The sequence below is a fragment of the Cheilinus undulatus genome, linkage group 21, assembly GCF_018320785.1.
Source record: "Cheilinus undulatus linkage group 21, ASM1832078v1, whole genome shotgun sequence".
In the NCBI taxonomy this organism is placed as follows: Eukaryota; Metazoa; Chordata; class Actinopteri; order Labriformes; family Labridae; genus Cheilinus; species Cheilinus undulatus.
In genome coordinates this window covers 36,809,212-36,823,523 of record NC_054885.1, presented here as the reverse complement: position 1 = coordinate 36,823,523, position 14,312 = coordinate 36,809,212, and the positions used below count along the sequence as shown (strand labels likewise).

The following is a 14,312-nucleotide window of genomic DNA, read 5'->3' as shown; positions in this document are numbered from 1 at the left end:
CATTCATTTTGGCCGGTAGGTGTCAGTAGTCACACTGTTTAGTTATCAACTGACGCTGCTCTCCTGGCTCAGCAGGAAGGAAGCTCGGTTGTGTTGCATTAGACAGTCTGTAAAGAAGCACTAGACACAGGTTCTCAAACAAGACTGTCTTTCTGTTATGTTTGCAGTAACCAAGGCCACCTTTTCTCAAGAGGGTCTGGCTGCAGCCCTCGAGCAAACCTCTACGCTGGGGCGTGACGTCAATGCCCAAGCCTACGCTGGACCGTGCAGATGCCGACCCGTACGCTGGGGTTTCCATCTTGCAGAGCTCCCGTCTGAACCATTTGGGCCCGGTTAGAAAGTGACAGGGCCAATCGGCGACGAGGGGAGGTACTTTCGGGTGTGGTGGAGTCCCGACCCAAGCAAGCAGCAACAAGAGGCCGGTGCAACTATGGTGGAAGAGATTAGTGTAGATGCTGCTAAAGTGCCAGTTTTATCAGAACTTGACGGCATTTCTTCGTTAAGAGAACAAGGAACAGCAGTGAGTTGTTTTCTTTTCAAAAACGACAAAAGTCGTGTACTGACATGTCTACAGTTGCCATGGTTCACGTTATGCAGTTAGATTAGGATTTTACTCGTCAGTAGCGTTACTTGCTTTGTTGGTCTGATTGGCCCGTAAAGATGTGACATACAGAGCGTTCATCCACTCACCCAAGTTTTTTTTCAAAGGCTCTGCCCTTTCCCAAACGCTGTGTATGAGTGCCAGGTTAGGCACAGCTGCTGTGTTTGGAAATTACAGGTGAGTGGTCAAAAATCTTTTGCCCTTCCAGGATCATACATCTGACCTAGATGGTGAAATCCTGGCATTCATACCCATGCAACAGTTTAACAGCACCACAACAGAACAACAACAAAATAGTAGCACAAGAAGCCATAATTTGGCTCTGCCAGTGCTGAAGATAAATAACAGATGCAGTTTTGTGAACTGGCCATGTCCAGTTTTACTTCCATCTAAAGTCATGGCATCAGCTGAGGTAATATTCAAACACCTTTTGAAAAACTGAGATCACTGATTGAACAACACATAATGGGAGCTTTGAAAGAAGAGAAACCATTTCTTATTGTATAACAGACCTATCTTTATTGCTGGGGTGATAAAAATTGTCTTTACATTGTAAATTGTTTCACAGGTCAGATAATGGTGTCCATCATGATAGGCTGAAAGGGAAGTGAAAGAAAATAACTATGAAGACGTTCTCTGTCTTAGTTGAGTCAGCAAACAAAACCATAAAAATTCCTTAACTATTAATTCCTTGTCCATGCAGAGACATGAGGTGAAACACACACCTGTGGAGACGGTTATTAGACAATTATCTGACATTCAGAGACTGGAAAAAGAAACAAAGTGCAAACATTAATCTAGGCTAATTTAATCTTTTTCTGCATTGTACAGCATCTTTGAGTTTTTATGAGCAGCACTTTATAAATAAAATATATTATTATTATTATTGTCATTATTATAAACCTCCACTAGTACCACATAAAGACAGAGCACATAACAGCCATTCTTTCCTCCCTGCACTGGCTACCTGTCACCTACAGGATCAATCTCAGAACCCTTCTGTTTGTTTGTAAAGCACTAAAAGGCCTAGCCACCTCCTACATCACTATATCACAACGTCAGAGAACTGAGGTCATCTGACTAACAACTCCTGTCTGTCCAGAGAACCAGGAAAAAAGTTATCAAGACAGGAAAAGTTATGAAGACAGGAAAAGTTATGAAGACAAGAAAAGTTATGAAGACAGGAAAAGTTATGAAGACAAGAAAAGTTATGAAGACAGGGCCTTTTCTATCCCTGGAACTCTCTCCCCCCTACGTCTAATCCTCTGAAACTACTGAGATTGTCTGAAAACTCATTTTTACTCACTGGCCTTTAACTGTCTCTGACTGAACACTCCAGCTCTTCTCTGAAAGTTGTTTATTACTGTGATTATTATTATTAATGTTGTCATAAAAATTACTGTTATGAGCAGTTGTGCCTCTTTATCATCTTTAAATTTTACTCATTTTCTTCTGTTTCCTTTCATTCTTTCATTGCTGTCTTCTGTAAAGTACTTTGGACCAACTGTGTTGAGTGTAAAGTGCTATATGAATAAAGATGATTTGATCTGATACCTCTATGGGATTACTTTTATTGGTGGGGTGGGGTGTTAAACCTTGTCCTTTAGTTTTATAATCAGATCTGTCATGATGAGTCTGAATGAAAGTGAAAGCATGTTCCTGTCATATAAAAGGATGTCCTTTATATTTTCCACTATTTTATGAGGAGCCACAGCATCAAGAGGTAAGGAGTTTTCTGTCCTCATACTGTTTATCTTCTGTTTTTCTTTTAGTGATGAGTTTTTGCTGTCAGATGTTTATCCTATCAGTAGCTCTTTAGGTGTTTAAAACTTACTTTTCCCCATCATTATCTTTGATCAAAGCAAATAAACTTAGTTGTCCTGAGTTTTAGTATTGTATTAAAGATATGACCCTTGTTTTATTTCTATATTATATCTTTTAATTTTTAAATAAGATATAGTGTTAATGCTTTGATACAATCTATTCTTGTTTTAAATATTTTATAGAGTTGTATTCTGTAAAAACATTTTTATACATTTATAAGGGATGATACTGACAACTGTAATTTAAATTCTCTGCTGTTTGATTCAAAAATAAATATTGTTTATCTATGAACCACAAACTTTTCCCTGTAGATGTTTATGTGAAGATTTGGCTTGAGGGTAAATCAGCGCTGGACAGACACTATCTACTGTACATTTACTCAAGGATTTCAAAATACAGTTCTTAAATACTTGTGCTGCTTTATAATTTTACTGGAGGGAAAAATTAACCTTTGACCTCAGTGATTACTATAAGGCACACATTTGTAAAACTTTATTCATCATTGTTAATGTAATTACTGAAGTTAATATATGTATACTCTTGGTTAAATCATCTATAATAATACATAAATATCTTACTTCACAGATATGGGAGCAGAGGAAGCTAAACCTTTTCGACCCAAACACACACCACCTCCACCTTCACGTAAGACTTCCTAAACAGCACCCTGATCAGGTTTATTGATCACCTACGAGTGAGAGTGGCTGATCACTAACATGATCATGATCATGTTTCTTTGTATGTAGTGCTCTCTTTGCTTTTCTGGGTTTTTTACATTAAACTTGAAATACATTTTTATAGTGTCTGTGTTAAACACATACCTTTAAATCCTGTTCTTTAATGACACACCTGAACTTCAGCAACCAGTGCCTACCTGTATAGGTGTTACCTCTGATAACCCCTTCAACACTATCTTTTAACTGTTCTTAAGCATCAAACTCACGAAGAGAAAATATGAATACTAAGCATTTATTGACAAAATAATGTTTTTTCTTAATGCACTAAAGTTTATCAAGCACAAGAAGCCATTAAGTTGGTAACTCTAAACTTTTACAGTCACCCTGTGAACTCAAGTAATGGCAACTTTAAGCCTCCGTAGAAAAAACTAAAAGTATCAATCCTTAGTTCTGCAGCTGAAGCTCAAAGAAGGTCCTTACAACAGAAAACAAGACTAGGTAAAAACCTAGTAAAACAGCTGACTGCAACTGTCTGGGATGCTTGTTGAAATGCCTGTGAAACGTGTGTTCTGGCAGTGATTTTGTCATAATTGTTCGTAGTCTACGTGCCCAGAGGACATCGGGGAGATGAGTGACGTCACCTCCTCCTGCACGTCTGTCCCAGTCTTTCAACTTTTCAATGCTCCATTTCTCCATGGCGCCTCCTCTGATCGGTGCCCCGTTAGTGGCCATTATTAGCTGGACCAGTATGGATTATGGTTTTGTGCACCTGATTATGGCGCAACACTGGAATCTGAGGCGTTTTTTTTTTTTTTTTTACAATTACGTTGTACGTTAAAATGGTGGCGGCCATGACACCTGTGGAGGCTGTTATTACCTGCCCGTGGATCTCCTGTGTTTTCCTCAGTTGTACTGATCACAGTGGATGTTCTTTATGCTGTCAAATACGTTGGCTTTAAACACCGCTCTCTGACACTGCAGACTTCGTGTTGGTACACGTGAATAGCCACGCTATTCATAGCCTCCGAACTCATAACTTACCAGCCCCATACTGCTGTGTTATGCTCTGACAGCATAGGATCTCCTGATTATCGCTGTTTTCGGGGACAATTGCTGAGTTTGAATGCTTTAGAGTGAGGCTACCGTTAGCCTAGCTTTGCCTATTACATTATTGAACATTTCCTCGTCAGCGGTCGAGGTCGTAGAAAGCTATGCCGAATCAGACCGGGAGTAGAGAGAGAACATTTTTTTCTGTCACAGAAAAAAAAAAAAAAAAAATTCCACCACCCTCCTCCAGCCGGTTTCTTCTTCAATCAAGTTGGGCTTTACATGCACAGGAGGAAAATACTGTGAGCCAGCTATCCCTGTCATATTGACTGAGGCTATGCTGATCCATATTAGTAGCTAGCTCCAATAGCTACAGTAATGTTAGGTCTTACGTTGCGTTTTTCTTCTTCTACTTCTATTTTTGGCAGCTGACAGCTCAATGTTAAAGCGCCAGGTGGAGGAGACACGGGTAAGCGAGCAGACCCAAGTGTTTAACACATAACAGCATAAACTGTGCAAGCCACTGTCTGTGTATGAACAAATCAATGAATTTTGATTTTATAGCCTATATAACAACATATAAGTAGCCTACACTACACAAATACGCTCTAAGCAAATAGCAGCTGTGTTACAAGAACTAAGAGTTAGACATGACCTCTGCAGCTGCAGCCCCTCCACCAGTCTGCCACTGGAGAGAAGAGCCTTTAACATTAACAAGAACAAGCCATAAGAATGGGAAGGAAGGATTCAGTTAATGTAAAAAAAAAAAAAAAAAAAAAAAGAGTACTGTATATATATGTATGTGTACAGAAAATTAACTTGCCAAAAACTGAGTGGGGACAAAAGGTTTAATGAAGGGATCACTTCTAAAACAACAGAAGACTAGTACAATTATGAAACGTACTTAGAAATTGATTGGCATAGAAGGTCATAATAATAAAACTGTCAAAATTATGAAATTTTTTTTTTTTCTTTTTTGATCATGGGAACGTGCTTTCATTGACTGAAGAAAATATTTCCTGCAGTTTTAAACTTAATTTTTGCATCAGCAGCAGGACCAGGCCCCAGTATAGAGCTCGGTGTGATTGTTATTGCTAGTAACATACAAGGCCCAGACTAGCTGATGTTCTATAGTGTGAACAAATACACATAGTTAAACTGTTTCCAGAATATCTCTACCTGAATACTAAAAGTAATCTTGAATGCTTTTTAAAAAAAAAATTAATGGCCTAATTTAACATTAAAATAATTAAAGTACTTGATCCGCAATTGACAACTTAAGAGAAAGGGTGCATTGTGACCTAAAGTGGGCTGGTCTGAGCCTTGAATCTCCAGGGCTGAATATCAGTCCCACTCCGGCACTGTGTCTCTCTACATTGACAAATTAAAAGCAGGTATCCAAACTTGCACATCCAGATAGTCTGCCGCACCTCGTGGTGAGGGAAGTACATTTCAAACAAACTACAGAATCCTCTCTGTTTTAAAGTGACAGTCTACTGTTTTAGTGACTGTAATGTTTCTGCTTTTAAGCACGTTAATGCAGTATGTTTTTAACTATGAATTTTAACTTGGGCTTTTGACAGATTTTAACTCACATTATAACTCTGTTTGTAACTTTGGGTTTTAAAAGTTCAGATTTTAACTCTGGGACTGATCTTACATGTATAACAGCTGGTTTAGTGGTTGGTCAGTCCACTTAGCTTTGTAATTACTATGGCCACCTACAGGGGGCAGAGTAACCTGATAAATAAAGTCATCCTGACTGTTCAACAGAGCAGAACAAAAACCTCTTAAGAAGCAATTTAACACGTTTCCTACAGTGAGGACAACTAATGGCACACGGTAATGATTCATTTGTTTCATGATCATTTTTGCTCATTAACACAATCATGAATAGTCTGAAGTATCATTAGGTCTTTCCAACAGGCCAGACTTAACAAGTAGTCCAATAAATAAACAGTAAGTCTCAGAGCAGTAGAGGCTTCCTAGAGCTGACTGTGCTCACATCCTCAGTTTCTAAAAGGTTTATATAAGTTGACCTTTACCTTCCATGATGGGATCCAGTTTTTAAATAGCTCCAAGTGCTTAATATTTCCTTTTTTAAAGGAAAAATTCACCAAGAAAACAACAAAAAGGAACCCAGTGGATGTGGAGACCATAGACTGCAGAAAGGATTGGACAAACCCCATGTGACGTCAGTCATCTGCTTACCATAGGCGGACTTTGAAGCCCATTCATGGATGCTTCCATACTGAAATCGCGGTCTCAGCCGAACTTTGGATCAGCCTAATGGCCCACCCACTAAGCATGACTTCCTGTCAGCCTGCTAGCTAGCAGTCCGGTTGACAGAAACAGAGCCTCTGCCTGCCGAGCTATCTGTCAATCAAATAAGACGCACCAATCAGCTTTCATCCTAAATATAATCCAAACGATCGTGGTGCAAAAAAATTCATCCCCCGTACAGTGGGAGCACAATAAGACACTGGCTAATGAGACACGTTTGGTGTTTTGAACCAGGCTGTAAACCAGTTTGTGTGCTAAAACCGGCTGTTTAACATGTGTGCAGACGGAACTTCCGGTTTTCCTGCAGCCAGCCTCAAGTGGACAGTCGCGGTATAGCAATTTTTTTGCATTTCCGCATTGGCTTCATTTTTTAGGACTGGAGGTTGCCGCTTGGTGGAGACCTGGCCCCTAAAATTAGAACCAGATTGGTTGCTCTTCTGATATTATCATAAGCACCACCCTTTCCTGATTCTGATTGGCCAGTGAGAGAGGAGTGACACTAGTCATTTTTACAGACATCCCGCAATAAAGGTGAAAAGGAATGCCCATCTTTTCTGCAATGAGCAATTCACACAAAGGTGTAACAGAGCCGTGCACGCCCGAGCTTAAACACATTCCCTGGCATCCCGTAATCAGATGGCAGCCACTGCCCGAGCTGCTGCTTTCAATGAAACTCGAAACTCTGAATTTCTTGGTTCAACACTTTGTATTTTCTAAATGAAATGCATGGAAAATAACATGAACATTCATTTTGATCGATTAGATCTTTTTTTCCTCCATGTTTCTGAGTTGGAGGTGTCACAGAGCATGTATTTACGTCGGAGGTCGGAAACTTCAGAGTAGCGAGCTCACTTGAACACATCACGCAACTTTTCAGACGCTGCTGTGAGCAGAGATGTGTCTGCTCTCTCCTCTCCTGTACAGAGTGTGATCAGCTCCCTAACCTCGCAGTCTCTCCAGTTAATCCACATTAATCTTTGTTTTATTCCCCTGTTGTTTTTCTCTGATGAAATGTGGCTTGAATAATATGCGCTGGTTTTTAAATCTACCGTTTATGGAGACAGCGGTGCACACTCTGGTACTACCTCTTGATCCGGATCAGAGGTGGGGCATTGACAGCCCCCCCGCAGAACGGTTGCTTCCATACAGAACGGCGTTGCGGAACGAAGGCATAACAGACACGGAAAAGAGAGGCAGTGTGAAAGTAGCTACTGACTCAGCAGTATTATGTAACTGATGCAATCATTTAATATTGCTGAGTAAATAAATAATAATAATTTTAAAAAACCTGCTTTAAAAAGTGCACAAAAATACCTGAAAACATATTACAGCAAGAAAACTTCTGAGGGGAGAGAGCCCCGGATATTTCACATGTCTGGCTCCACCCCGATCTTGATTTATAAATAACAATCAGCTCATCGTGATCAGGGGTATCCTAACCTCAAATAATAAAATACATAATTGCATTTGTTGTGAAGTTAAAAAAATTGTATTTCACTGTGATTTTTTTTTTTTTTTCAGCACTTCTGAGTCGGCCATGGAGGACACCGAACACGTGAGTAAAGTTAAAGTCAGGGTGCTGACGCTGGCTGTGACGATCAGTAGAAACAATGAGCCTACTGAGAAATTAAGAATTCAAACACTGAATTCATTCATGTATATAATTCTCCTCAAAACAGGAACACCCAAGAAATTGCAGCCTTTTTCAAATCTTACAAACCCCGAAAAGAAGAAGTCAAACATCTCAGGATCATGCTTTATGGTCCCGTTGGTGCCGGAAAGTCCAGTTTCGTGAACTCTGCTGACTCCGCTCTAAGAGGTCGTATTGCCGGGAGAGCTCAAACAGATGCAATCTCTGGAAGCAGCCACACCAAGGAAGTAAGAATAACTAAACCCAAAAAAAGAAGAAAAAATGGTTGTACAAGTATGAACTCCCCTGGACTTCACTGGAGTACCTTTTGATAATCAGTCTTGTTGGATCGGAGTTTAGCAGTGTCATAAATCCAAAATGGCATTATTTACCCACTCTTCCTTTCTTTTAAAAGTGCTAAAAATCTGTCAGAGGACATTTCCATGATCAGTCCTGTTTAGATCAGCCCACACATTTTCAGCAGGTTTCAGGGCTCACCTCTGGCTAGGTCGGTCCAAAACTTCCATCTCCAGATTTCTAGGAGATTCCTGAAAGTTTAGAAAAACCTTTGAATTTGAAGGAGTGGATGACCTTACAGAATAAAATGAAGAAATTCTACATGTCAGTTTAGATTAAATGGATCTTATATTTTTAAGATGCCAATAACTCCTTTCTTTTTTGCAGTACAAAACTTACAAAATTGAAAAGGACGATAAGAGCTACTACCCTTTTGTTTTCAACGACATCATGGGCCTTGAGCGAAACGCCAACAATGGAGTTCATGTGGACGACATCATACTGGCTCTAAAGGGACACGTGAAGGAAGGTTTCACGGTACACACCTTTTATTTAAAGCACTGGTTCTCAGCAGTGTTAATTTTGGCAGCAATTTTGAATTTTAGTCTTAGCCTTTAAATAAAATGTCATTTAGTTTTAGTTACATTTTAGTCATTTCTACCCTTTTTAGTTTTATTCTCGTTTTAGTTGACCACTCAAAAACATTTTAGATTAGTTTTGGTCCATAAAAAATCCTCACATTTTAATCTTTACTTTTAGTCCAAGCTAGGGATGGGCGTTTGGTAGAAACCTGCCAACTCGTGCATCGTTAATGTTAACGATCAATTAACTGATTAATCGTTATGTATGTATGAAAACATACATACATGGGCATATGTATAACAGCGTTTCCGCTACAATTTTTTGTCCTCAGACAAAATGACCGGCAGTCCTCAAGAATTCCGGCCATTTAGAACAACTATGACATTTGCTTTAATATTACTTTACTGCAAAAATGCATAAATCTGATATTCTGTGGTACATTGATACAAGTCTGCGCTAAATGGGAGAGAGGACACATTTTTATTTCCAGACCTGACCCAAAACTGAGACAGTAGAAACCAAGCCGACAGTGAACCTGAGTAATTTTTACCCTGTTACTACAAACTGGTAGACACATACACGATTAAAACCCTAGAAATGACTGCACACAGACTGTCTGTTATTTTTCTTTGTGTAAGTGGTTTCAAAATGAAAGCTGTGAGCTTTTCCTAACACACGCAGTCAGTTACACAACACACGCCCACGTTGAACTCATAAACAACAACAGTTCGCTTCACATAATCACCGTTAGCCTGTTAGCTCATTGGCCATCATAACTTAGCAGCTTACAACAGCCAAATACCATCCTCCAATGACAACAACAACGAAGCATCCAAACATATAAAACGGTGCTCTGTTAACTGGACACTGCGTTAGAACTCTAGATTTCAAATGAAAAATGAGTCTTACCTTCAGTTGTCTAATATCAGTCCTCATGATGATATAACTGTAACCTCTGCTAAAGCTGGAAATCCAACCATCCTAGTTTATTTGGACTAGTCCTGAAAAGACAAAAGCTCCACAGCAGATCCGGTCCACTCCTCCTCTCATTAACAGCTTATCCAAGACTACTTCTACTAATTAGCCAGGACATCCCGAGCCTTAACAGCCAGCTATGTACGAGGAGGAGAGACGGAGCCTTCGCTCTTAGCTCCAGCGGTCTCTGTCGTTCTGCACGATGTGATCCTGTGTTGACTACAATCCAACTTTATCTGAGGTCATAGGTAGTTTTTCAAAGTCCACTATTCTGCTCGGTGTAGGCCTCTCTCTTTCTGCTGCTGCATCGGTGTATACGACACTCAACTATTCAGTTTCCTTTGTTTCAGCCTCTCCATTACTCGCAGCGATGACATACTCAAATCCCTCCATACTGCTGATGACATTAAGTCTTTAGTTGAACAGGAAAACCTCACTTAGATTAAAATTCTGCTTTCCAAGAATTTTCTGGTCACACTTTTCCATCACAGTCATGGGCACACTGCGCATGCTTAGAGAGAGGGCTTGGGTTTTACGTCATCGTGCATACATAATTAGCCATGTGCTTGCCGTCTGAGGAGATAAACAACCCCAGCACCGCGGGACAGTAAATGTAGTAAGATCAGGCTACTTTTAGTTTATATTAACGCATACTCGCAACATATCTTCTAGGTTACACAAAATATAATCTGAAAGCATTCAGTACTTACTTATCTGGTAGGATGTTTTCAGCCGGATATTTTGACTGGGTATATTTTTATCTGCCGGACTAATGCCGGCTAACGGAATCTCAGATATATGTAACATTTCCCTATATAACAAAAACTGGTAACTAATAAGTGTGTTTCTCAATGATTCTCTAAACTGAAATAGTCCCACACCCCACTTCGCTTCGTTCTCTTCATTTTGCGTTTCGGCAAATTGAGATTATGCATCGCGCTGCTCGCGTACTTCTTCTGTTTGCCTTCTCCCTCTCTCCTTAAGTTAAATCGCCCCCCTGATGGGTAAGATGTCTCATTGCTTTTGTTAAAACCAACTCACAATGTCATGACAGTAGATATTGTTGTGAAGTGCAGAGTAAGATGTGTTTAATCTCTTTATTAAATACCAACATCAGATCGTCTAAATTCCCCCTTGATCGACCAAATTCTTAATGACCAGTTAATCGATCATCGATTAATTGTTCCCATCCCTAGTCCAAGCATTTATTCTCTTGTCTAAATCTGGTACCAAATCATGGTAGTGTGTTCTCTGCACTCTGCCAAACCTGGGGTCCCTGCTTTCTACAGCTGAGAGGCAGAATAGATACAGCTGCATTGTTTTTTGACAGATTTACCCACAGTGGAGAAATATCCTGGAGTTAGAATGAAAACTAAATTAAACTACATTACATTTTAGTCTAGTTTTAGCCATCTTGATGAAAACTAATCTTACTTTTTGTCAGTTTTAGTCATCACAGATCTATTTTTCTTAGTCTTCGTCTGGTTTTTGTCATGGGAAAAAAAGGCTTTTGAGAAATACTTTTAAACATAGTTTTAGTTGACAAAATAAAAAATTGTTCTCAGTGGTCTAGCCTTTGGACCTTCTCCATAATAAGAGATACTCTGCATGTGTTACTCACATTGTCCACCAGGGGTCTCTGCCCAGACTCTCCATCATTGCTTGCGCTGTCATCTTTGTTACTGTGAAGCTCACTGGAACCAAATATTTGTCACTAGCTGTATAAATAAATGTGAACTTATTAAATAAATCTCATTACATTAATAAACAGTCCACATAAATGTCTTATTCTAAAATATTACATGCTAAAGATGAGGCCTGAAATGGCTGTACTGGTATGAGTTACATAACAGCTGCAATGTAGCACACAAGATGGGATTATTAAAGGGATATTTCAGTATTTTAGAAGTTAAATTGTAAAAGGTACTTTTCCAGAAAACATTGAGCATCCAACACTGAATTCCCTGAATTATGGAGGATTTTTGTCAATAATTTATAGAGATACCCAAGATTATTGATTATTAATCAAAAAAGGACACTAGGTCTTTAATAAAGATGATTTGGTCTGATCACTGCTAGAAATAAGACTTTTAAAGCCTTAAATTTCAGATGTCATATTGAAATCTTCTCAGTGATCTGTGGGAACCCTGTATATATCTGAGCCAACATTTTTTGACCCATTTTTTCCTAAATCTTGCTAATTTATGCAGAGAAACTGTTCACGTCTGTAGTGCTGTGGCTTCCTTTGGGACAGCACAGCTCTCTGAAGGTTAATGCCACTACTATTGTCAAGTACATCACACAACCCACATTCAAAAATATCAAGGTATCTTTTTAGGGTTTTTTAGAATCAATTTATTGTTGGTTTGTTTATTTTCTGCACTTGAAGTATTTTTTTAACTCAAACCAACCATTCAAACCTTTTTTCTTTGAATCATTTGATAAAAGAACATATGAATGTGTATATTTTTGTTTTCTAGTTCAACCCGTTCACCAAGATGTCAACGGATTATTATTACTACAACTCCAATCCCTCTCTGGATGACAAAGTCCACGTCATGGTCTGTGTCATTCCTGCTGACTCTGTCTCCCTGATCAATGAGAAAATTCTGGACAAGTTTAAACAAGTCAGAGCAGCTGCCACTGAACTGGGTGAGAGCAGCATGTCACACACTTCATGTTCCATCAGATTATTGAATTAAAACTCCTCTAAATCAAATGTTAAAATCAAAAACATGCCTGTAACTGCAGGAATTCCTCAAATGGCCATTCTCACCAAAGTGGACCAGGCCTGTCCTGAGGTGAAAAGAGATATTAACAACCTACACAAGAGCAAGTACCTGAAGGAGCAGGTTTGTTTTTATATTTGAAATTCTGACATTCTTTCTGAATTACATTTCTATTATTTCAGCTCTGATCAGCTCTAATTCTCTGACTTTAAATTACAGGTGGAAAAATTCAGCTACTTGCTGGGATTACCAGTTAACTGCATCTTTCTACTGAAGAACTACGAATCAGAAATTGACACCAGTAATGAGATCAGTGTGCCGATCCTCGCCGCCCTCAAACAGATGGTGAACTATGGAGAAGACTACCTGAATGACCATTAAACCTTCAAACTGCTGAGGCAGACAATCAATGATGAAGGTGTTTAAACACAAACCTGCAGAAGTGATTCTTTTTGGTAATGTTGCTGTTGCATGATGCTTATTTTTGTGATGAGAAGCATGCTGTTCACTAACTCAGTGGTCCTTAACCTTTGTCCCACTGAGCCCCCAGGACCCACACAGAAAAAAGGCACATATTGCTGCCAGAAATACACATAAATTTGAGTTGTTTTAATTGTTTAAAGCCAAACACAGTAGCCTAAACTCCAAGTGCTATAAGCAAAAGACCTTGGTATGAACCATTCAAACAGGTTTTTAATGATTTTAGGTAGTTTTAGTAAACCTAACTAACATCCTCAGAGCAGACAGGCCATTGCGCCCCCCTACAAGAGAGAACATAATCATGTATGTAGAGTCAGTCTGGCCCCACAGTTCTCTGCCTGTCAACAGTCTGACCTCCATGGTGAAAAGCTTGTGCTTTAAAGACAAGGCCGTCTGCAGCTAATAAAAGAGTTTGATCCTCCATCTCTATGGTTCAGAGTCTTTGTTCTGTCATTAACATGGAAGGATTCAAAATCCTGACTGTACTCAACCAGACCAGCAGAGGGCGCTAAAGCACTAGAAGTCCATTAGACCACTGGTTCTCAACATTTCTTCAGTGATGTACCTCCTGTAAAGTATTTGTTTAGTCAAGTAGCCCCTAAACAGCACAAAAGTTTTTTTGGCAGAAAAAATACATGAAACAGTGATTATCTAACTTTGTCACTTATAAACACTTTCGTATTTCAAATATTAGATTTTCTTTTCAAACATTTCAAATGTTAAAAATACATGACTACATTTATGGCAGATCTCCTCATCACTAAACGTGTGTATTTAAACTAATGTAGTGAAAACTGTGACTGGAGAGGCATCAAACCATTTAAAACCATCAGTGTGTTAAACATTACTCAGCTGCAGTGGTCTGTCTGGAACAACTTGGAAATAAAAACATAGAACTAGAAAGAACTACAAACCTTTATATAACCTTTAATAATAATAATAATAATAATAAAGACAGCTTAGTGCCCCTTTTGTGATCATAATAAAAATCTCTTCTCAAACTGAAATCGTGAACTTAGTTTTAGATCAACATTTCTCCACAAACAATAAATCATGAATCTATTTATGAATGGAGAGATTGTGAATTCAGTGACTGACAGGGATGTTCCAGTGTGGGTCAAACCATCCTGTCATGGGGGAGACTCAGGGATGTTTAAGGGTCATTAAGTTTAAAAGTGTACAAAATA

General features: G+C 39.0%; 1 protein-coding gene across 1 annotated transcript; it reads left to right on the top strand.

Moving 5' to 3' along the window:
- Window positions 1-3,953: 3,953 nt before the first annotated feature.
- LOC121503698 (interferon-induced protein 44-like) lies at window positions 3,954-13,515 on the top strand. Its single transcript, XM_041778224.1, has 8 exons — window positions 3,954-4,451; window positions 4,578-4,618; window positions 7,954-7,987; window positions 8,112-8,310; window positions 8,747-8,896; window positions 12,397-12,568; window positions 12,668-12,768; window positions 12,865-13,515. The coding sequence occupies exons 4-8, from the start codon at window positions 8,185-8,187 to the stop codon at window positions 13,024-13,026; spliced, it is 711 nt and encodes a 236-aa protein (XP_041634158.1). The 5' UTR covers window positions 3,954-4,451; window positions 4,578-4,618; window positions 7,954-7,987; window positions 8,112-8,184; the 3' UTR covers window positions 13,027-13,515.
- Window positions 13,516-14,312: the final 797 nt, after the last annotated feature.

Excerpts from the sequence above, each read along its gene's own strand:
- LOC121503698 (XM_041778224.1), top strand. The coding sequence starts at position 8,185 with ATGCTTTATGGTCCCGTTGGTGCCGGAAAGTCCAGTTTCGTGAACTCT. Across the intron at positions 8,311-8,746 it reads GAAGCAGCCACACCAAGGAA|TACAAAACTTACAAAATTGA; the intron begins GTAAGAATAACT and ends TCTTTTTTGCAG. Across the intron at positions 12,569-12,667 it reads AGCAGCTGCCACTGAACTGG|GAATTCCTCAAATGGCCATT; the intron begins GTGAGAGCAGCA and ends CTGTAACTGCAG.